This window comes from Oreochromis niloticus, linkage group LG2 (genome assembly GCF_001858045.2).
Source record: "Oreochromis niloticus isolate F11D_XX linkage group LG2, O_niloticus_UMD_NMBU, whole genome shotgun sequence".
Taxonomy (NCBI): Eukaryota; Metazoa; Chordata; class Actinopteri; order Cichliformes; family Cichlidae; genus Oreochromis; species Oreochromis niloticus.
In genome coordinates this window covers 22,256,135-22,281,655 of record NC_031966.2, presented here as the reverse complement: position 1 = coordinate 22,281,655, position 25,521 = coordinate 22,256,135, and the positions used below count along the sequence as shown (strand labels likewise).

At 39.3% G+C, this 25,521-nt stretch overlaps 1 protein-coding gene across 1 annotated transcript; it reads left to right on the top strand.

Moving 5' to 3' along the window:
• The first annotated feature begins 836 nt into the window (after window positions 1–836).
• LOC100696615 (neuronal acetylcholine receptor subunit alpha-3) lies at window positions 837–24,071 on the top strand. Its single transcript, XM_005467587.4, has 7 exons — window positions 837–1,082; window positions 14,047–14,186; window positions 14,290–14,334; window positions 14,430–14,539; window positions 14,862–15,069; window positions 16,855–17,868; window positions 23,028–24,071. The coding sequence occupies exons 1-7, from the start codon at window positions 1,025–1,027 to the stop codon at window positions 23,151–23,153; spliced, it is 1,701 nt and encodes a 566-aa protein (XP_005467644.1). The 5' UTR covers window positions 837–1,024; the 3' UTR covers window positions 23,154–24,071.
• Window positions 24,072–25,521: the final 1,450 nt, after the last annotated feature.

Genomic DNA, 25,521 nt, shown 5'->3' with positions numbered 1-25,521 from the left:
AAGTCTGTTGTGACCATCCTGGTATTTAGGTGTCTCATAAACAGGGTTAAAAAAAAGATTGATAATTTTATAAAATTTGTAGAAAAGAAGAAAACCCCCAACTATGGATGTAGATTTTATGCTGTTATGTTATGTTATGTTATATTAAGAGCTGGACCTGAAAGAGTTTATTCCCTAAACTAAAATACAAATTACAGATGTTTCAGGAAGTAAATGAACCCTAATTTCACTTACAGGCAACCAAAACCAACCACTCCATCATTCCTTTAAGGACCAGGCAGAAGTCAATCATAGGTCTTGGGTGCTCCAGAATAATTTCAGTGCAATTCCATGCAGTGCTGCTGTGCGTTAATGGCTTTACATTATATGAATCGGGCAGACTCTGCAGCCTTCAATACTCTATTATTGAGCCGCTAATGCTTTAAGCTGCCTGAACATTGTTATGCTTGCAAAATCAATTAAGTGACTAAATAGGTCATTTACAGCTCAGTGCTGAAAATGTGGGCTCTTTAGTGCGTGTAGGTGAGTGCTGCATCTTTCTTTGAGGGGATAATTCTTTGAGGTAGGGATATTTGAGTTGTTGATTTTTTTTTAAGAAATGTTGCTAATTTTCACAAAAACCTGCGTCAAACACTGAACAGGAGAGTTTTTATTTAATATGAATGTTTTTTTTTTGTACGACCCTTACGCTCCTAGAGCCATATTCGAAACCATTTAATTATTCCAGACCTATCACCTCTGAGTCACTCTGAGTCAGATCGCAAGGTTTGGCCCTTAGGTGTGCGTGTTTGTGTGTGCGCGCAAGCGTGTGGGACGCAGGGCCGGGGGAGGCAGGGGGGAGGCGGGACGTACAGAAGTTGTCCATGTCGGCAGAGCGCACCAACCTCTCCGCGTTCGGGAGCGCAAAGGAAAAAGATGCTCTAATCTTGAGGCTTCACAGACATCTGCAGCAGATTATTACGAGAATTCATTGTTCAGCATCGCTATTTATATCCAAAAAAACTCGCCAAGCGCCGATGTCTCCATGAATCTCTCCGGGAAACTAACAAACATCCTCCTGGCGGTGATCCTCGCAGCGCAAGGTAGGACACGGCGCTCCGTGGATCGCTGAAAGTGCCTTTTACTCAGCACTTTTAAACCATCACTTTCTGTGTTTTCCTTACTCGTCATGTCAGTTTTAAATATTTTTGGCTGCCAAACTGACCTCGAGTTGACTCCTTTGTGCGCTTCTCAGTGAAAAGAAACTGCTTCTCTTTTCAGTCCAGAGAGGAGGACGATCCATTAAAGCCAGTCAGGATAAATCTTACCCAGGCAGAGCAACCTAAACTTTACCTCAGTTTATCAACCCAGTTAATTTGTATTTGGACACGCACGCACGCTGATGTTGTCAAATCGCTGAAATGGCTGTTCACGAAACAGTGAACAGCCATATTCTTGTCAAATTCCTCTGGCGACCAGTAGCGCACATCTTACAAAACAAGACCGTTGTGCTTTGTTCTTTTTTGCGTTTAACGCACTTGTTTCACACTACTTCACGACACAGGGCACAACATTTGTCCATGGGAAATTGTGCGCAACCAATAACAAATCCCACGTGCCTGTGAAATATAATATCCTGTGCTTTTCAAACTTGTGGAGTCACTGTTATGCTGCAGAGAGTCAAAACAGTGGGATGTAAGCGCACTGTATAATTGTTAGATTTTAGTCTACAATCGGGTTTGGTTACTTTTTATATAAGGTTGATGATTTAGAGGTTAACATGTCAGCATGTAGCTCACATTGACCATCAGTGCCAAAAGTGACGCAACATGGGGGTGACAAACTGCTAGGTATGTGTCCGTTCAGATTTCATCCCCGGTTTCTCAAGGTGTGAAGGGCTTGGGGACTTCTGCAGAGTTCAGAGGTCATGATTCAGACTAGCACCACAACACTGAACAGGCAAGCAGATGGTTGCCTGGGGTAATTATTATAAGTAACCTTGGTACTTAAAAAATTGACTAGAATTGACCAACAAAACTAAAATTTTCCTTATGCTTTAATAATAATCAAACTACCAGTTTGTCTGCACTTTGCTTTTCTCTGTGTGTGACCCATTTCTTCATTTTCTTGTATTTAAAATCACCTGTGCACACATTTTCTATTTGCTTCTGCCTTTGGGTTGTGTAAGGCTGTCAGTCTCCTGTGTGCTTTAAAATAGTGGGGTCTTTGAGTAGCTCCTTGGGGAACCAGAGAAAAAACAAAGAGTAGATAAATGCTCTAAAGAGGAAGCTTTGTGTCGTATTCCCATGTAACTTGATGGTTATTTTAAGTTTTCTCCCATTCACTTCCACAAATATAGACACGCTTCTTCAGAGAGTGTCTTCACCAATGGGAACACCTTTAATGGGGATGTGTGTGTGGGATAAAATAAATGATAAAAAAAAGCTGCAATGCCTTCATTTCATACTTAAGTGGTAATTTTTTTCACTTTACACAAAAATCACAATCATATGTTTAGTGGTATATATTTAGTTTCCAAACTGGAAAAACAAAGCCAGTGGGAAAGACCTTAAAAACGAAAGCTTCATTCTATCTGAAGGCCACCAGATGGCGATAACTGTGGTGCTGCAGTTATTTCTGTCTTTATCCGATTGCATCAATTTTGTTAAAGTTTGAAGCCGCTACTTTCCTGCTGAGTTTATGGGCTCGGTCACACACTTTCGGTTATACATTTATACACAACAGTGGCAGCACAGATAAAAAGTTTTACAGTTTGAATAATGTTTATGTGCTGTGCCGCCATCTTGGTTAAGTTGGGTTTGGTGGGGATCTTTCGACTTTTCAATTTGGAAATCCATTCCAGTAAAACGTTCCAGCTGGGAACTCAGAAATTCCCACTTTGTTTGGAATGTATGACTATTAAAATGAGACTTCAGAAACCAGTGGCTAATATTAAAGGATCTATAATATTTATGACTATTAGTAGTTTAGCTGGAGTTAAAGTTTTAATGGCTAATTTAATTAGATTTTATATTGACTAACAAACTAAACTGAGAAGCAACTTTTTGAGTGAATATTTTTAAATACTGAAATATAAAATGGTAAATACATTTTGTTTTAGCCTTAACTAAAGCTAGCTGGGACTATTTCGCCAGCTAGCTTTTTCAGTTAGGCAACATTTGGCTGGTTGGTTAGAGGACAGAAATTCACACTCAGATCTTAGGTAGTTAATGATATGCAGATAATAGGTTTTTATTTTTTCTGCTGGTCACCTCCAGCCTTAATAGAAGTCATTTCTCATGATAAACACACAAATATTCCTTGGGGTATTCTAGATATCCCAATTGTTTTCCTGGGAATGGCCTGCTGAACATGCATCCTTCCTACAGACACTAGGAGGAGGAGTAATTAAATTGTTGTTTTTTTCATTTCAAAGTCCTGAGTGTGGTGGGGAGTTTGCTCCACATGTGGCACCTGGAGTCCTCCCTGGGGATCTGCACTAAGTGCCTTTGTACTGTCATCCTGTCAAAGACACTGTCTTTACACATCCTGTAACCTAACACAGACTCACAGTTAAGGAGAAGGGATGTGTTTCTGTAAGACACATAAAGTCCCTCAATTCTCTCTTTTCATGCCTCCCTCTGTCCTGTCATTCCCTTCAGCTGGAGAGATTTGCTACAGCCAGCAGCCTTGCTGCTTTGCCCTTGAACTGAATGAATTTCAAAAGGAAACAGTGCCTTAAAAGGATGACAGTGTCAGTGCTCTCATATCAGAGCACATTTTGCTCTAGTGAGAGGAAATCCACTTTATATTGTTACTAGTTGTGAGGCGGTTACCTCGAAAACCAGGAGGGTTTTGGCCTCACCTTTTCTATCCCCCTACTTTGTCCTCCAGCTCCCCTCTCCTCCCCAATCCTTCACCGACTCTGTGGTCTTTTCTACGGGTATGAACAGAAGCTGTGCATGCAGATAAGTGCCTAAAAACACACACAGATTGTACAAACACTCCCAGTGGGGGTCCGATTAGTGAGCTACAGAAGGTATTGTTTCCTGCCATCCGGGATCGGCCCTCATAACAGAGGGAAAGCTGATCCTGCCGTTCATGGGATTGGGGTATTTTAGTCAGAAATAAAATCTTGTTGAAGTCGCTTGGAGGTAAGGAATGAGAAATCTGTACGGCATGGGGATTTAGTTGGAGTTATGACATTCAAAATAAAGTCACTGCCTGTGGAATATCGATTGTGGTGCACATCAGCATATTTTAGAACAGGATGGGCTGCTATACCTTGGAGACTGAGTGATAAGGGTGAGTGAAACCGCGTGATGCATTTCCCTTCAGCATCTCTCCTGCACCATCTCCACAAATTGCTGAGAGAGATGTCCAGCCACGCTCGCATTATACTGACCCGCTCCGCATTATGTTTCAGGCTTGACCCTTCATCTCACTGTACTGTGCTTTTTAATAGGTTACTCTGTGAGTTGACAGCGTAGAGGATCTGCGTTCAAACCAGTTCTGAGAGCCAGAAAACTAGTTATTCAAAAGTGTAGCATGGCAACAATCAGAGTTTTTCCCCCATCTGAGGCATTAGAAATGGTTTATATTAAGCCACTGTACTCTGTAGCACTTATCTAAGTCTGCTTATATGAAGTTGTCTGCTTTGCATCGCAGCATCATCAAGCGTATTTGCTCATCTCGCAGACTTAAATGCTCATCTGAGATTCCCTTGGAAATACAGAGCTGCTCTCCGGTTTCCCTCCCAGAAGCAATATAGTTGCATTAAAATCTGACAGGCAATCAGTGTGCATGTGTGTGTAAGTATGTGGCTTAAGGGCTGTGTGGTGGCTTGAGTATCCTCTTAATACGATTGTCATGTGAATATTGCCACCGAACTCGAGTTATTTCGCTCCTACACATGCTGTGTAGACACCCTTATTACGCCCCCTATGGACACACACATACACACACACACACACACACACACACACACACACACACACACCCTCCTCCAAACAGCCCTGCTGTCTGATTCCTCTGGGACATCCTGGTCTTCTGAGCTGGCAATGAATTGAGTCACACTTCATGATGGAAAGATAGAAGGTGAGAATAAAAGTGCTGGGGAGGTTGTCCGAGATGCCCCAGATGGAAGATGAGCACATTTTGTGCCCCAGTCCTCCTTCTAACCACTCACCATTTTCTAGTGAGTGGCCTCTGTTTCTCTTATTATATTGTATTTATTTTTGTGTTTTTCCACAATCTCAGTGAACATAAGATTACAAGCGCTGAAGAACAGAAGCAGGATTTACAGCTTTAAAGAATGTCATCTGTAATACCTTTTGATCCATCTTTAATCTTAAGGTCCAAATATTAATGTTTTTTCCATCCCAAGTCTGTTTCTTAGACTGACGATGCTTTTATTTTTCTCCAGCCATATACTTGAATCTATCCTTCTTTGAAACCTTCATCTGCTCTTAAATTTTCCCTTAGACTTTTGTGAAATGAGGCCGGCATCATCAACACTGATCTCCGGGTTAAGTTTTTTCCTTTTTTCTGAGTGATGATTTCAAACTTATCCACATGATTGAGGATAAAAAATAACTTCTGCAACAAAAGCATGTGCTGTTCCCTGGTCTCCTGCTGCAGTGGTTTAACTTGCGGCCAGTAACAACAGTGAAGCCCAGCATTACTTCAAAGTTCCTTTCTTTGGATGGATCCTGGGAATTTACCTGGTCTGTATGAGAAAATCCCAAATAACTGGAGCTGGTGTCATCCAGCTGGAGCAGCTACTGACGAAAGAGGATGTTTTGCCTTTTTTTGGTCTTTTGAGCGGCAGCAGAGTGATCTGTACAGCATGACTCTTAATATTGTGATGCAGTAGTTGCACACTGAGATGCTCCTGCAGCCTCAGCTCTCCATAATCTCTAAAAGAATAATTGTATCCATCAAGCCATTAGAGCCACTTGTATCAGTTACCTTATTGCTTTCTTCCCACTCAGTGCTTAAAGCAATCGTGGAGAGTTTTCCCCAAATAGATTGAACTACTACCCTCTACTTTGCTTTTTTAGACCCAAAATGGAAACCAGTATCTGTCAACTGGGGGAATTTCTTGTAACTGTGTTTCTAACATACCCCAGTGCAAATGATTAAATCTGCAAAACACATTTTCCCAATAACCATTTAACCTTTATTTATGAAGAGACAGAAGGGAGTAATGAACAGCAGTCATACAAAGGTAGTATTCATGGCCCTTGCAACCATTCAGCATATGAGGTGCCTGTTCAACCAGGTGAGTTACAGTGCACAAAGTATGAAAAGCTACTGCAGCATTCAGTGCTTTTGTGGATTTAGCCAAATGACATAAGTATATGTTACCTGAGGCTATAAAGCTAGCATAAAAGATAGAATTCAATGAGTGAATCTAATCAGCACCTAAACACCCCAAATATAAATTGATATCTGTTACACTTGATGTAAAATGGTACTAGTACCCTAGATGTAACCAGTCATAGTGCATCACTACAAATTATTCAAAACTCAACAAAACATCATGTATATATTCAATAACTGACTTTAAAGCTACAAATTTAATTTGGACATGACAGGTAAGCTTTAAATTCACGCTGAATCTCACTCTTGCTGAGCAGGGCTTACTGTTGAAAACATTCTTCATCTTCCTCTCCTTTCCTCTCTTTCTTCTCCATCTCTCAGTGTTAATGTTTTTTCCCTCTTCCTGGGAAACACAGCAAGTGCACATGTAGCTCACAGACACGTTTTGTGACAAACTGCACAGAAATGGTTTGTGTGTTTGGTTATATTTGTTGAATTGTTTGAAATTATAGTGGCTCCTCTTCTGTAGCTAGCTAGATGCTTAAATACCGGGATTTAATTTCCAATGATGACATTATTTTCCTACTATGAGAATTGGAAGTACATATTTATCAAAGACTTTTAGCAGTTTAGCAAAGTCCCCCCATCCCCAGTTTCTGTACTCCTCACTTTGAAATGAGGACACAACTTTAACTCAAACTTGAGCTAATCCACTGCAAAAACTTCTGCCATGGATTTGGGACGCAGCGTTTGTCAAAATCTTTTTCTGCGTACTGATTCAGTCAATACTGCTGACATGCATGATAGACAGGCCTGCTTCAGCATCTCTGGAAGAGAGATAAGTAGCACTGACTACCTGCAGCTGTGACTGCAGTGCTGTGAGAACCATCACAGCCACCCACTCCAGGCAGACTAAGTCCCCAGACTGCATTGCTGAATTTGAGTGTCGCAGCAACAGCACACTTTCATTTCCTAGCCTCTGCTAAAACAAGGCACAGTTTTAAATATGTGGATACATTTTAATTAAATACTTGGCAGACCTAAGCATTTAGGCGCATAGTGTCACTCGTATGAAAAGACATGGCTTGAGCTTTTTTATTTACTTTTTCCATAGAATGGCTAAATACTGTATTTTATCTCCTTTAAAAGGGGCTCCCATCTAGTTTTCCTTCCTTCCCATACGCCTGCTAAATCCTTGGGTGTTTATCTTGTCACATCAATCATTATTTCTTTGGATAAAATCACATTTCTCTGAGTCTAAATGACAAAACAGTGTCAAACCTTTTACTTTTCTGGGCGATTCGCTGTTGGGTTCATTATTTTGTGTCCCAGGTGCTGTTCCCACCCACTCTGACACAATGCACAAAATAAAATGAGCGATTACGCCTGAAGTTCATTTTCATGTTAACAGGGTGAAGAACTTGCTTTGTTTTCTTTAAACGGGTGATCACTTCTTGGATTATCTTAGCATTTCAGGAAATATATTCTCTGTTTTTTTTAAACAACACCACCAAAAAAAACCAAACAAAAAAACTAAACCTTAGCTCACTTAAAATATCTTATACAGAGAGAATGCAGCCCCAAACCTCCCACATCTTCTTTGATGAAAGCATGGAGACAAGTGGCAATTAAATTTCATGCATCAGTGAAAAAGAGAATCTTGTACTTTTCAGAATGAGTCAAATCAAAGGTGAATGAACATAAATAGTAATGTGTACGTACTGTAGCCCCCATATATGAAGCCACACTTAGATTAAACACCTTATACTTAATGGGACAGTCAGAACGTGCCGTAATCATTGTGGCTTCTCTTGTGCGTCATTCAGGATGTCAAAGTCAGGCCATCAAAAACCCTGGAGAGCAAAGGCACACTATCTAGCTCTTCTCTCCTTGTACTTGCTGTCACTTTTCCTATCTCTTCTTGCCACTGTCTCTCTCTTTGTATCTGTTTTCTATGCACTCTGACAGTGGTGTATTTTTGGAGGGTAATTAGTTCCTTCAGAGTGTCCACAACTGGCTTCCAGGCTCATCCTGTTAAGCACATGCCTGATCAAAGAGCCTCCCACAGGCCACGGGTCTTCCAGCAGCTTTTGGCTCCTGTAGCCACGAGAGACAAAGACAGACTCAGTGTTTGGCTTTCTAATTCTAAATCAATGTGGCTTTTTAAGGGTGAAATGCATGACAGCTTGACTTGGCTTCATGTGCAGCAATACAAAGGCTTGTCACTTTGATACAGCACAAAGTGAGGGGAAGGAATGAGCACATGTCCGGTGAAATGAAACATGAATGTCAAGCTGATTTCTCTTGGGACAGTGATTATGGTAACTTCATTCTAAACCTTGAGGTAAGGTGAACTGATAAAGGAAAAGGACTTGGTTTATTTTCAGTGCTAGCTACGACCATTAGGGTTGGTTTGTTTGAGGGTATTCTTGGTTCCAGTGGTTTTTATCACCATTAACTTGGCTTTTTAAAAAACACATATCTGAATGATCATACCAATAGCCTGTTTCTATGACTGAAAAAAACAAAAAGACAGCCAGGCTGACCCAAATCAAAATTTTGTCTCACTGACTTTAACTACAAAGTAAGTGGAAATTTTGAATTACTAACCTGAAATTTCAAGCTAGTAATTCAAAATTCAAGATACTAAACCAAAAATTTCATTACCCATGGGAACATTTTTTTCAGTGGTAGAGTGGTAGATGCCAAACCTTTGTTTGAACCGTCTGAAACAATAGAAGCGTATCTGAAATGTGAGTGTATGTATAAATAATACAGTCCATAGGTGATTGAATGAATGAGACCTGTAGTAAGAAAACAATCTGAGTGCTCAAATGAGTAGAAAGGTAAATTATAAGTACCATTCCATTTCAGGTTCGAGATTCAAGATTATTTATTTTTCACATGCATAGTTAGACGAGTACAACGCGCAGTGAAATGTATGCTGACATGCTCCTCGACTTAGCAAAAAGAAAGAGAACATTACATTATACATTAAGTGAATATATACAGGAGGACATTATGTGCAGTAAGTAAGTGAATTATGTACATGAAATTAATTAAATAAAATAGACAATCTCGGAATTTTAAATTGAAAATCTGAAAAATGTACATTGTGCAAATGGGTGTTAAAGTGTCTAAAAGAATCAGTCTGGGATGTGTTAGGAATAAGTCCTGTCTCTGTCACTTATGGATGATGTGGGAGGGTGGGGGTGCATGTTGTGGTTTAGGACCTGGATGGGTTGGGGATAGAAGCTCCTCTTGAGTCTTTCAGTTCTTGCTCGGATGGTGCTGAACCTTCTGCCTCTGCACCCACTCCACTGGAGCTTCGTTGATGATAATAGGCTTGTAGTCTCTGTGCTGACTCCTTCTGAATTCCACCACCAGTTCCTTGGTCTTGCCGACGTTCAGCTGGAGGTGGTTATCCTGTCCCCACAATGCCAGATCATCATTTACCATCCTCACTTACCAGACCAGTGGTTCTCAGTGTTTTTAGATTACCTTTTAATATTAGCTTAGCTCACTTGGCACCTTCTCCAACCCCTTCCCCAAAAGAGTACTACAGAACAGGTATCGATAATAAGGAAACAAAACAACTGAGTCAGGCTGCAGTGTAAATGAGGCCACACAGAGCCGTTAGTCTGGCCATAATGGTGTTTTGCTTAACCAGAAAGATATGAAGCAGCCATAATCCATGTATAAGATATTAAAACTTTACAAAACTGTTGTGTTGAAAATAAAAAAGTCACAGACGTTACTTTTGGAAGCACCCTCACAAGCACAGAAATTTAATCCTTATGCTGACTCTCAGGGACAAGCAGTAAAAGCTGTGTATAATCAACTGACATGTTAGTGCAAAGGTTATAATTAACTTCCTCTAAACTAAGGCTTCTTAACATCTTCAGTGCCAGAACAAATAAAGGGAATTAGAGGAGTGAATGTGTCATTGGAGGGAGGGGAAAAATATATTGGAACAAAAGGTCCAATTAACTGGCTGATTATAATTGCCCTGGTTTTCCCTCAGCCAATTAGAGGCTTAAACAAGGTTCTGAGAGTGCAACGAATTAGGGAGCAGTGGGCAGTTTTTAAGGCAGGTACAGAGAGCAGAAATTACACAAGTGTCCCCAGAGAAAGTTCTTTTCATTAAGCTTTAAGACTTAGATCGCCTCTGCCACTGACCTCAGAAAACTTCAGTGCAGTTTTGAAGTCACTACATAATTTTCAGCTTCTTGCCCACTTAGCAGGGGAGCAAGATCTTAAGAACAAAAATCAACCACACTACTGTGGAATAAAATCAGCTGTGGCCATGTTAACAGGCTCTTTTTAGTTCCCCCCCCCGTTTTAACACACACGCTTAAAAGGGGACTCTGCTGTGATTCGCCTAGAGTAGAAAAGCACCCCAACAATCTTGACTCAGGGATACTTTCTCCCTCCATCTTCAGCCAGGCTTGTCTGTAGTGTGTGTTTTTGCTCCAAGTGTGCTATACTGCACAAACAGGAGAGACTGATTAGCAAAGTGTGTAACAGCTGTGCCAACCGGTCACACCTGGCACTGACCTCTTGATTGCCAAGCTCCACCTCTTCCTCCTGCAGCTGACATAACTGCTCCCCACCACGTCAGTTTTCTGTTGTCTTCTTCCATTTTACTGCCTTAGATTGCTTTGGTAACACTGGCTTTATGAGCAAAGGTAATCCTGATCCTGAGTTTGATGGAAGCAAAGAATATCATTTTAGCGCGTAAGTTGAGCCTGCCAGGGAAATTTGTAATTCCCATCTAAGGTTGGAAAAAAAAAGTAAAAGGCTTCAAAAGTGTTTACTGATTTAGATTTTAACCTTTTAGACTCACAAATAAACTAACTTGGAATAAATTCTCTGAAAATGTATTTATTCCTGTAGATTTTGTAAAATCTCCAAAAATAAAAAAATGGACTGATGCTAAACTGAAAAGTCTGAACCATATTCATCTAAGTGTACTCCCTGTTGTAATAAATGCAACTTTAGGACTTCAGTGTATGGGTTGTTATTATGAAATATTTGTTCTGCCACACAGGTTCCTCAGAAATGTGCTATATTAAAGTGACGCCCTGACTGAAAGTCAATTTTTATTTAAGGTGACTGTGTTGGGTATTGTGTGGTGTGAGTACATACAAGCCATATGAAAATAATAATGATTAACTAAGCACCCTGGGAAATGGAGGAGTGCTTGCTTCAGAGCAAATCACTGGTTTATTCTGCTTCTGCTCCATCTGAACTCAACTCATGCCAGTTCACTTTATCCAGTTTAGTAGCCTCATATCACTTTATATCTGAAATACACATTTGCTTGATGGTGCATGTTTCTGGTAGTAGTTTCTGTTACAGCTTGGTAATAAGTTGGTAAAAGTGTTATCATATCATCCAAATTCAAATCTATGTTAATGGGTAACGGGGCAGAAACTAAGGGTAATCATGTTGAAACAAGCATAAGCCTACGAGGTTAAACCAATTAGTAATAGTCTAGTAATATTTGGGTAACAATATGATAACGTGCTAAAAATAAAATGATAAAATCTGTGTATTTAAATTTTTTATGAGGCGACTACTTTTTGTATTCACCTGATAATAACAGTGTACACTGGTTGATGCTTTAATATATTAGGATACTGCTATCATAATTTTGGAACAGCAAGTTGTGCACTCCTCCCCGAGGCTGGTTCTGCCAGAGGCTTCTTCCTGTTAAAAGGGGTTTTTTCCTTCCCAACGTTGCACCTCACTTTTGCTCATAGGAGGTCATATGATTGTTGTTGTTTTTCTTCTGTTTTCTCTTTATTATTTCAGGGTCTTTATCTTACAATATAAAGCGCCTTGACGCAACTGTTGTGGTGACTTGGTGCTATGTAAATAAAATGGATTTGAATTGAGCTGATTTAAGTTGCCTGTTTTTTGAGACACGTCTGCAGTCAAGGGAAACCCGGTCCAACATAGCTAACAGACTGCCTGCTGCACTTGACTTAACTTCCAAAAATACATTTATTTGTCAAGTGTCGGTGCTCGTTCTCCATGACTTAATTGCTTATGATAGAAGGAAGCCAAATAATTCAAAGAATAGGGAGCAGCAGTAAGTCTGATAAAGGTCAAGCACTGAAACTCCAGAAATAAACTTGATTTTGCAAAACAGACTGCTTGGAGTGTTGGATGGGTTTAAAACATGACATGAATAACACACCGATGACCAAAAACATGAAAAAAGCATCAAAATAAGAAACCAAAGCAGTTTTCGGTGGTTTTGTAGAGAAACAGAAACAGATTCAGACAGAAAGCGTCCCGTTAAAGCTTGATGTTTTATTTAGTTGTTGTCAAGGAAACAAACATTTCGGGGAATATGGCTATTTGCGTGTATATGGGTCCTACTTGAATACATTCAGACCCATCTCTAAAATGCAGTTCACTAAGTGCAGGTTTAATGGTTTCTTAGCAGACTGAAAACTGTGTCCGGCATTTCATGACTGGGATGCTGTGATGCATGAGGTTGGCCTCAGAGGTTAAAGCATTTATTATTTAAGGGTTTTCAGCCTGAACAAAATTAAAGAGTTCAAAATTTAAGGGTATAGAAGGCCAACCACAGGCATCTTGTGTTTAGTTAACCAAGATAAAAAAGGGTAGCAGGGGATAAAGAAACATGACAAAGAACAGGTGAAAAAAAGTGTGGAATGGAAGTACGGAGAAACTTTAAAGAAGGCATTTCTGTGGTTATGAATAGATGTGAGGAAGCTCATTGAAGCCACTAGAAGAGTGTTTCTGAGGGCTTGCTGGTAGCGTGAGTGCCTGCTGTCCCGTGCGAGGCAACATTTTCTGCTTGGACAGGCGTGGGTCTGCATGTGCCATTCCAAGCACCAGCGTTACAAGTGGCAGCTTTCCACAGTATGACCTTCAGTCCAGACTTAGACACACTTACACGTCTGCAGACACTTTGGCCAAAGACACATCATTCTGTTTTGCTTAAAGCCTCTTGTGCTTGCAGATTTTCTACAAGCTTTAAGGCTTTAATGTCACCATGTAAACATACAACTGAACTAACACACTTTGATCATTTGTAGCCCTCTCTCCTGTCATTGAATAAACAGCTTAAAAATGACTGAAAGTCAAACTGAAAGCCCCAGTGCTGTGAAGACTGGTGCATATATTTACCTTTTTTGCTCATCACTGTCAGAAGTACAATGAAGGTGAATGGAAGTTGATTTGTGATGCTTAACTTTAGCAAACTGCTGCAAACATATTTCCTTACATGTATCCGCATGGCTAGATACCTCCAGGAGTCAGTCTTTTAATAAAGCTGTAGGTGGATGTGTTGTTTGGTCTGTCTGCAGTAACCATATAATGAAAGTGAGGAAATGTTGAAGCTATTCTGAGTAATATGGATTTATTGTGAAAGCTCACATGTATTGTTTGCATTTTCTCTCCTTCACACTTTATGTTTTTCTTACTTTATCACTCGCCGGTGAATTAAACCCTTGATATTACCACGTTCAGGACACAGGCGTTTTTATGTTTCTATAGTGTTTGCTTTAGAAGACATTAATGTTAATCCTTCTGAGTGTATGACCTTTTAGTTACATTGAAGTCAAGTTCAGTTTGCTAGCAGCGCTGGACAATGCCTACATTTCAGCTCACTAAATGTGAAGCGACAGGTTTCCCCCTTATTTCCCTGGTAATAACTTATCATCTTTTCATTTCATTATTAACATCTCCATCCTATTTTTTTAGGCTGTTTTTCATCTAAGGCAGAGGACAGATTATTCCGAAGGTTATTCCGAAGGTACAACCAGTTCATCCGACCAGTAGAGAATGTGTCGGATCCGGTTACTGTCGAGTTTGAGGTGTCCATATCTCAGCTTGTCAAAGTGGTAAGAGGGTAAAATCAGTATAACAAATAGGTGTTTGATTAAAATCAATAAATAATAAGGCTTGTCTATCTTTGACGTCAAATTTCCCTGTTTATCTTTTCAGGATGAGGTGAATCAAATAATGGAAACCAACCTGTGGCTGAGACATGTGAGTGACATTCACGAGCTGTGTTTTTATCTGTTCTTTTGTTACTTGTGGATTTTGTTAAGATCTTTTTGTTTTAATCCCTGCTCGTCTTTCAGGTGTGGAACGACTACAAACTGAGATGGACCCCCTCAGAGTTTGATGGGATTGAGTTCATACGAGTTCCGTCCAACAAGATTTGGCGGCCAGACATAGTTTTGTACAACAAGTAAGTGTTAGAGCGTAGATGCTAAGAGGTTGTTACACTGAGGATTTTATTTTGTTTTCCGTCTATTCATTATCTGAGAAATCTAGATGTCTGCATTGTGCTATTTTCTGTTATTTTCTCTTTTGCTTCTGAAGATGCATTTTCACATCAAAAGCAACCACACACAGTAGATATACACACCCTTTATACTTCCCTAACACAATTTACTTTCACTTGCTAGCAGTACCTTCTTGTCATTGCCTAGCGGTGTTAAAACTCTAATCAACTACTTATTTCGAACATATCTGTTAATTATATGTATTTTGGCCTTTTTCTCTCACAGTGCTGTAGGTGATTTTCTTGTGGAAGACAAGACCAAGGCTCTGCTAAAATTTGATGGAACAATCACCTGGGTCCCTCCAGCTATTTTTAAATCCTCCTGCCCCATGGACATCACCTACTTCCCTTTTGACTACCAGAACTGCTCCATGAAGTTTGGTTCCTGGACCTACGACAAGGCCAAGATTGATCTGGTGCTCATTGGCTCAAAGGTGAGAAGGACCATCGGGGGTTAAACGAAATAGATCCTTGCATAGATCCTTAAGAAATCTCTTGGGGTTTTATTTATTTGTTTTTAGCATTTTTATGCATCATTATTGAGAAGAATTATTTAGCACTGCACAGTAGTAAGTGCTTATATCTTCCAACTTGCTTAGATCGCTTCATTTTTTATGTTTGCCTTCCTCCTCTTTATACAGTCCATTAGGTAAGTATCCTTAATGCACTTTCATTCTAAGAGATGACAGTTGCACAACAAAGCAACACTAACTTGCTATGTTACACTATACTGCCAAAAGTATTCGCCCAAATCACTGAATTCAGGTGTTCTGATCACTTCCATGGCCACAGGTATATAAAATTACGCACCCAGGCATGCAGACTGCTTCTACAAACGTTTGTAAAAGAATGGGTCGCTCTCAGGAGCTCAGTGAAATCCAGTGTGGTGCCATGATAAGTTGCCACCTTTGCAACAAGTCCAGTCGTGAACTATCCTCGCTACTAAATATTCCACAATCAGCTGTTATATTATATCACAATGGAAGTGACTGGAAACGACAGACATTCAGCTATGAGGTGGTAGGCCATGTAAAAACACAACGTGAGGTCAGCCAATGCTGAGGTGCATAATGCACTGAGGTTGCCAACTTTCTGTAGCGTCAATAGCTAAGGGGCTTCAAACGTCATGTGGCCTTCAGATTAGTTCAGGGGTGGGCAATCTCAGTCCACGAGGGCCGGTGTCCCTGCAGGTTTTAGATCTCACCTTGGGTCAACACACCTGAATCACATGGTTAGTTCGTTACCAGGCCTCTGGAGAACTGCAGGACATGTTGAGGAGCTAATTTAGCCATTTAAATCAGCTGTGTTGGTTCGAGGACACATCCTGCAGGGACACCGACCCTCCTGGACTGAGATTGCCCACCCCTGGATTAGTTCAAGAACAGTAAGTAGAGAGCTTCATAGAATGGATTTGGCCATGCAGCTGCATCCAAGCCTTACTTCATCAAGCGCAATGCAAAGCAATGCATGCAGTGGTGTAAAGCACGCTACCACTGAACTCTAGAGCAGTGGAGATGTGTTCTCTGAAATGGTCATCTGGCTATCCAATGGACGAGTCCGGATTTGGCGATTTCCAGGAGAATGTTACTTATCTCACTACATTGTACCAAGAGTCTTGACTTCGACCTGACAAAACACCTTTGGGATGAATTAGAGCAGAGACTGTGAGCCAGGCCTTCTTGTCTAACATTTGGCCTCTTTGTAAGAATGGTCAAAAATTCCCATAAACTTGATTTCCTTGTGGAAAGCCTTCTCTGAAGAGTTGAAGCTGTTACAGCTGCAAAGGGTCACCTGACATCATGTTAAACCCTATGCAATGAGAAAGGAATATTACTAAATTTCTATGCATGTGACGGCAGATGAGCGAATGCTTTTGGCAGTACATTGCAGCTTAGACTTTGGATAGTCTGAATTAGAAAGTTAACTTTTTTCTGTTGAGAGGCAATTGGAAATTGTAAACATGTGTTTGTTGTCTTTCTTTCAGATAAACTTTATAATGTGTTTTTACCTGGAATTCAGAATGTGATGGATTGGGTTGGTCATTGTCAAAGGAAAGACTGATAATGAGCAAAACTTATTACAATGTGAAAATTGACAAATGTATTTAAATAGACTACTTTTATAAGACTGATTCAGTTCTCTTCAAATTAACTTGCTTTAAACTTAAAGATACAATAATTTTATTTCTAAAAACAGCTTTCACATTTGCACTTCACCAGGTGAACCTAAAAGATTTCTGGGAAAGTGGAGAGTGGGAGATTATTGACGCTCCAGGATACAAGCATGACATCAAGTATAACTGCTGCGAAGAGATCTACCCTGACATCACCTACTCCTTCTACATCCGCCGCCTGCCTCTCTTCTACACCATCAATCTCATCATCCCTTGCCTCCTCATCTCCTTCCTCACAGTGCTGGTCTTTTACCTCCCGTCTGATTGCGGGGAGAAAGTTACCCTGTGTATCTCCGTCCTTCTCTCCCTCACTGTGTTCCTGCTGGTCATCACTGAAACCATCCCTTCAACATCTCTTGTCATCCCCCTGATTGGCGAGTATCTCCTCTTCACCATGATTTTTGTCACACTCAGCATTGTCATCACTGTCTTTGTGCTGAATGTTCACTACCGCACACCTATGACTCACACAATGCCCGAGTGGGTAAGGGCTGTGTTCCTTGGCGTGCTGCCCAGAGTAATGCTGATGAGGCGTCCTATTGACCAGGGCTGCTCCTCACCTGCCAGAATTACAGGAGGGACAGGAGGAGGAAGCAGCGGTGGAAGCAAGAAAAGAAAAAACAGTATAGGAGCAACAAGTAGCTCAGGAAGTGTAAGTGTTGGAGGCATAACTGGGGGCGTAGCCTGTCCGCCGCTGGAAAGCGGTGCAGGAGGAGGAGGGGGTACGTCCTCAGCTGGTGGCTCGATGAACTGTGTGGAGTATGGTGAGATGAACCGTGACATGAAACGGGACATGAACAGAAGGTTCCCCTACAGAGGCAAAGAGGTACCGACTCCCGTCCCACCGCCAATGGTGCCACCACCACCACCTCCTCCACAGCCACCTCAGACTCAGGGGCCCCAGGAGTCAGAGCTGCCCAAGCCGCCGAGGCCCATCAATGCTTCATCGCCGGTAAACGCTGTCGTCGCCTTTTCTGTGGTGTCTCCCGAAATCAAGCAGGCCATTGAGAGCGTAAAGTACATCGCAGAGAACATGAGGACTCGTAACAAAGCCAAAGAGGTACGCAATGTGGAAAACACAATTTTATTTATGTCAATATGCTTTTCAAATTGATACAAGTTATACTATATAGACAAAGTACTGGGCCACTTCTCTTTGAGTGTAGTGCTGTAATAGGATACCAACATTCAACAAGGCAGTTTGGGAAATTTATTTCCTCCTAGATATTCTTCAGTCAACTGTGAGGCAGTCTTGCAAAGTAGAAGCATTTAAGAACCACACTCAGCCATGAAGATAAGACCAACTTAAGATACAGAGCACGATTGCCAAGTGCTGAAGCGCCATCCATTTACAATGTGCAAATGGATGGACGGTACTTAAATATCGCCTTTCTACTCAATTTGAGCACTCAAAGTGCATTCACCAAATTGCACACATTAATACAGTGCTTTTATTTATAGTTAAGCACTTTTTGTCCAGCACATATCGATGGATGCATCAGGGGAAGCTCAGTTCAGTTGGTCCATGTGTTAATATATGAACACGTGGACAAAATACTGAGCTGGGGATCAATCCACCGACCTCCTAGTTGGTAGACAATCTCCTCCAGCACCCAAAAAATGTGTTTATAATGCGTAAAACTCACCAAGGGTCTGCTGATTCAATAACTGATGTTAACATCAGCACAAAAACTGTGTGCAGAGAGCTTCTCATTGTAGGTTTCCAAGGCTGAGTGGCTGCTGTAGGTGTGCTTTGTTGGTGGTCCATTACTTTTGTCTGTTTAGGGTATAGAGTCGTCCTAGGAAGTTGGGACAATGTGTAAAATTTAAATAAAAACTGTATGCAGTGATTTAAAAATCATTCAAACCCTATTTTTGCATTAGAACAAATTAGAAATGTTTTTTTTTTTAAATTTATTTTTAAATAATATATGGTTCCATTTAAGCCAGAAACATTTTTCAAGAACAGCCAGAACTGGGACAAGAAACAACAGCTGGCAACAAAAAAACTGCTGGTGGAATATATATAAGTTACTGAAATCATTAAAAAGTACAAAAAAAAGACCCTTTCAGTTGCTTTCAGAAGTAAAGATGGGAATTAGGTTTACCTTTTATGAACTCAGAGGTTTAGAAATGACTTTTGTCAACATAAAATGCAAAATTGTTTGTACAGTCTGTCAGCTATGGTACATAAGTCATTAAAAGACTGAGAAAATGTGGAGAAATTTCTGAACATAGGGAACAAAGGCCGAAAAACAATGTTAAATGTAATGACTGTGATCTTTGGGCCCCTGGGCAGCACTGCATAAAAAACACACATGATTTTGAAATTGAAATCACCACATGGGTTTAGGAACACTGAAAGCCACTCCTCAGTAAGACGCTTACTCACTGCATAAATAGATCAAATTCAACCAGAGGAAAATAAATAAATAAACAAACAAGCAGTGTTTCCATCTGTGAACCTGGTCAGTCAAATCAAAATCTTTTTGAAATCTTTTGAAATCAGTTTTTGGCCATTGTACTTTGTACTTATTTCGCCTAAATGTAGGATTTAAATGATTAGCAAATCATTGCATTCTGGTTTTTTTTTACATTTTACACCGTGCAAACTTTTTTAGAAACACGTTGCACTACAGTGCATGCAAGAAAAGATGGGAAAAGCCTCAAGTGGTTTCAGAGAGAGCTGTGTGAAATCTGAGTGACATCAACATAAAACTGGTTTGGGCTACAAGTGTGAAGTTAAAAATAATCCAGTTAAAGAAGAGCTAAAAACAAGCCTTTTGCTTGTCTGTGCCTGAGGCTAGAGGCTTGTGGCTATATTAGTCACTACAAGCAAGACAAACAGGGAAATTTTTAAGTGGTTGTGATATATTGTTGAAAATATAGTCTCCTGGTTTCATGAAAGAAAGACCATTTACTAATATGTGCATGGAAAAGCTGTTATCTTGTGCAAAAACAAGTGTACCCAAAATTACAGTTGGGTTTATGAAATTGTGTCCAAAGAGGAAAGAAGAAAAGGCAGATCTTTCCAAAGTGTTTCCACTGGAGTGATGATGGTTAAATAGTAATAGTAATAATAGTGTTTTGTAAAACTGGAAATAATGGCCAAAAGGCAATGGTATTAAAAATTCATACATGAAACATTTGTACGTTCAATGTAGTCACACACTTTTACATATCTGCTGTTAGTAAAATGAGGGCCAATATGTCAGGCTTTGGTGCCTTAATTTTTATGCTTTTTTATTCTGTGCCAGGAGTGTAAATAAAAGGTCAAGCAGGTATAACAACAATGTTCAGCTGAGGGACTATGCGTTAACGATTTTTGTAATAATGTGTTGCCATGCTATTTAATCTTATCACATAATTTTACCACATTACTACGATTACAGGGATTACATTACTATGTTGAAATTTTTTTATGTAGCTGTGTGCAGCACTCAAGCTAAATTGATGCCAGCACAACCCTGAACAGCAAAGAAGGCGCAAAACCTGAAGGTAGCACGCTTGTTAGAATTTATATACGTATTTACATTACATGTAATGTAATGCTTGATAATAGGTGGGGTTAGGTGTTAATATAGAGGAAAAGAGACAATAAACATATACAATTGAATTACATATAATTTCAGGTTAATAACCAAGTAGTAGCATATCTCAACCACGTTTTTGTTGTTAATTAATATTATATATTTTTTAACATTGGTAATAATAGACTTTATAATGCTTGTAATGTGGTAATAAAGAGGAGTAATGTGGATTAAATGTAATATTGTCTGTTAGGCAAAATCATTTAGTAATGTTTTGGTAACAATATGTTAACCTGTGAGCACTGAAATGGTAATTTCTGTGCAGTCCGAAGCTAAACATTATTTCCTTATTGCCTTTTTATTTTTATTTTTGCCATTTCTATTTGATTTCAGTCTCGTTGCAGATTTTAAACAAAGTGCACAGATATAAATCTGCATACACATTATTATACATAGTTATTGGCACATTATATACATTTGAGTTTAATATAAGTCAGCTAAAATCCGTGGTAGTTATTACCTTACATGTATTTAGATGACATTGTGTGGTCATTACTTCTTTATTTCAATATTATTACTGCCCTATTATAATGCTGTTTTTAAGCTGTAACCTAAAATTCTACCAAAAATGAACTATTTTGTACATTTGGGGAAAATTTAGCAAATATTGACAACCAAACCAAGAATCAGTTATCGTAGTCTGACCACCTACACCCAGTTTTCACTAATATTTTGCATTCTGGCAAATTGAGGGAGATGCAAACACAAAGTCAAAAATCAGTCAAAGACAGCATCTCCCAGCAAGAGAGGCACCAAAGAGTTTACCACAAACTCATAAATGACCTCCCTTAATCATACCCTGTCTTAAACATCAGTGATAAAAATAAAAATGTCTGCTTTCTAGACCTTTTATAGATTTTAGAACAGATTTTTCCCCCAAATACATGCAGAACATAAATAATCACACACATACACATAACCAAGCATTACTACATGTGGTTCATCTATGCATAATAGATGAATTTCTACCTAGCTTGGTAAATGGCTTGGAAGCCATTTACAAAGGGCTGCAAAGGGAGTGTAAAGCTGCTTGTTTGTCACAGATAGAGGGCTTTGTGCATTCCTTCCTCACACTCTGGATGGTCCTGATATGATTGTTGCTGCTGCTCCAGCTTTACTTAGCAATGCTTGGATCTTTCTTGCATGCAGAATAGCCATACGGCCTTCTATAAACACACAATGGCATTATGGTCACTGAATCCATGATCTTATTGTCCACACCTGACCGATCAGACCACACTCACGCTATATTTAGCACTGTGCAGATGTATTAGACACAAAAAGGATGTGAGGAACCCACAATGCCATAAATAGCGTTTATCAGTTAACTTCATACTAAAGTTCAGTAAATTAAAAAAAATCCTTGCAAACTGGTTAAAGCTAAATAAAGAAAATAACAACTATTTATTCTATAAAGGATTCCACTGGGAACATTACTCATGATCCACAACAAACAAATAAATCTTTTAAAGACTTTTATGAGGCTTTACACTCATCACGGATTAATCTCTCTGATGCTGACATTGCAGAATTTCTTAAATATATAAATATACTGAAACCAAATGACGATGAGATTGTGGCTCTGGATTCACCATGAAGCCCTACAGCATCTCCCAAACAATAAAGCCCCAGGGCCACATGGTTTTCCAGCAGAGTTTTACAAAGAATCTTGGCCTCTACAAGCACCTACGTTTTTCAGAATGGTCACTGAAATTCAGAATGATCAGACTCTGTCTCTAAACATGAACTGTCATTAGTCTACTTCTTAAACCAGGCAAGGATCCTGCGTTCCCATCCAGCTACTGCCCCATTTCAATTATAAACGTTGACCTTACAAAGTCCTTGCCAGAAGATTAGAAAAAATAACTCCATTCATAATATATTCGGACCAAACAGGCTTTATCGAGGGTCGACAATCAGTGAATAATACACATAGACTAATAAATATAATAGATTATTACTCCATCAACAAATTAGTAACCACAGTTGTCTCCTTAGATGCAGAGAAAGAATTTGACCGGATAAACTGAAAATTTGTATTAGCAGTTCTGCATAAATTTGGATTTGGTTCATTCTTTATAGACTAGTTTAAAACACTGTACAGCTTTCCAAATTCTTCTGTTAGGACAAATGATTTTACTTCACAAAGCTTCAACCTACATGGTATAAGTCTTCACTTATCCAAACTAGCACCCATTTGAAACAATCCAGATATTTATCATCGTGACATCATGAGAAAGGGATTAACAATCTAGAACGTGTACACTGATTATTCATTAATTAGTGTTTTTTCTGCCTGTCCTGCCTTAGACGTTGTCATACTATACCGCATTTAATATAATAACTGAAATTACACAAATAAGAAAATAAATAAAGAGATAAAAGATTCACATGAATAAGAGGAGCCTATAAAGGTTCTATATAGCTGTTCTTGCAAAATCAAAATGTGTTTGGCACCACAGTGTATTTAGATCACAAAAAACAGTGAATGTAACAGTTTGCGCCATGAAGTTCACAATTACCATTAAGCAAAGGTCGCTTGAAGACATTTGGAAGAGGAAAGAAAGACAATGTGCTCTGGTTATTTTTATTCTTTTTACTTTAAATTTCCTTTGTTTTCTCTCCTCAGGTGGAAGATGACTGGAAGTACGTTGCCATGGTCATTGACAGGATTTTCCTGTGGGTGTTTGTGACAGTGTGTGTGCTGGGAACTCTGGGACTCTTCCTTCATCCCCTCATCAGTTTCTTTAAATGAACCACGTCTCTAAGTGTTCACTTTTTCTCTTATTTTTGTCTACTTCTGTCTCTTTGCGCCACTTCGAGTACTTCAAGAATTATTCCCTTTGCAGGTCTTTCGTGTCTTTCACAGATGCCGTTGACCTCCTTTTCCAGCTTTCTGTTTCTCCTTTATCTGCCTCATGCTCTTCGCTGGGATTCCCATCATCAGCCATCACTTCTAGCACTCGGCTGTCTGTTTTCTCACACGACTTACCCAGATTTCCTCATCCTTCTTATGCTTTTCAATGTGCAATTGATGCTGTCTGGTCTTACTTTAACAGCCTCTTTCTCTGTTTTTAAAACCCTGCTCTTCTTTCTTTCATTCTTTCTTTCTTTTCCATCGCTGCTTGTCTTTTCATGGTAATCCTCTGTTTCTCGTTGAGGCTGCATTTCAACCACTCTGTGTGTTTAAGTGAAAATGTCAATTTTATTATTGTTGTACAGTCTTAAACAATGTTACAGTGATAAAAAAAAAATTGCAAAATTGTCAGGTAACTGTTTAAGGGAATGTTGTAAGTACTGTATAAGTTTGAATAATTTCAAAGGGAAATGCATGATTGACTTTTCACTAGTCATTGTAAAGATTTTTGAGAGCTGTGCACAATATGACCTTTAAAGCTAAGAAACAATATTGCAGTCTTGTGTTTACTTGTTGTCAAATAGAAGTTATCTGTATTTTTCCCAGTAAATATCTGTAAAATACTGTATAAGTGTCTTATGCATGGCTTTGGATAATGACACTGACTATGGCTATACACCTTTAAAGATGTAGGTTTTCAGGTCTAATTATGCACCAAATTTCACAGAATCGGTGAAACATTTACAATGTATAGATACACTTTGACTTGCACAATGTAGATTAAACTTATAAAAGACGTGAAATAAATTGAATAACAAATTAAAAAAATTGCTGTAGTCTTTTCTAACAAATAAATAAAAATTTCCTGTGTGGAGTTTGTACTTTCAGTCCTTGATCTGTAAGGTGAGTCATTCAGTCGAAATGAAATACGGATCCCAAAGGCTGAAACCCTACTTGAGAAGTTAATGCCTTTTTGTGTGTTATAGGACTTGTGTGTCTGTGTGTGAATCCTAAAAATGAATTTGCCACTAATAAATAGTAATACATACAGTGGATATGATATATGAATATGGATATATTTTTTGGGGGCCTCCCATCTTCCTCTATTCACCGGCTCCAGTTGGTTCAAAACGCAGCTGCGCGTCTCTTAACTGGTACTAGAAATTATGCCCACATCACACCAGGTTTAGCCAACCTACATTGGCTCCCTGTTGATTATCGTATCAATTTCAAAATTCTTTTGCTTACCTTTACAATTCTAAATAATTTGGCTCCCAGCTATCTATGCGAACTCCTTCATTTGTATATCCCTAATAAGGCACTTAGATCTTCCAATCAAATGCTCCTGATGCAACCGAGGTCTCGTCTGAAGTCCAGAGGTGATCGGACCTTTGCTGTCGTAGCTCCCAGACTCTGGAATAACCTCCCTCCTTATATTCGTTCCTCCGAGTCCATCCAGTCTTTTAAATTGTGTCTTAAAACTTATTATTTTAGTCTGGCTTTTGATTCAAACAAGTATGTTATTTCGTGGCCAGTTCTTGTTTCAAACAATTGTCATATTGTTTCCTGCCCTCCTTTTAACTGTTTCTTTTTATTCTGTCTTATGCTATTGCTCTGACCGACTGTGAAGCACTTTGGTCAACTTTGTTGTATTTTTATGTGCTATAGAAATAAATTTTGATTTGATTTGATATGAGATATAAATAGATATAAGTGTCACACAAAAGACAATAATAAGATTCAGCAATATCAGATTACAGTGAAGTCTAAAGACTGAAGTCTGAAGACTTGGAACCTTAATTTAAGTTATACAAAAACATGGCCAGCTCTATAAATTTTCTGGCATAATTATTTTCGTTATTATTTGTTTAAGGGGCTATAGTACATGTGCAACATTCATTTCATTCATTTAGTCAAAATCTTTTACATGTTTAGAAATACATACCAAGTCAAAAAATGTCTTGATGCATGCTCAATCATCCAGGTAAGGAAATCTCAGAAAGCTGATCCAAGTGACTTCTTCAGCCTGACTATACACACCACACTTGTAAGACAATACATCATTAAGTTGACTTTGAAGACAATGGATTGTTAACAAACCACTCTACAACTCAAAACTTTTTGAGGTGTTATTTTAACAGACCGAACAACATGCACGCAAACACTACCAACAATATAACCACCTCGGCAGATGGAGATAATAATTGAGAAAATTAACCTTTTCTGATTGCGCCACAAATTTCAAGCCAAAATCAGGACAGGAAGT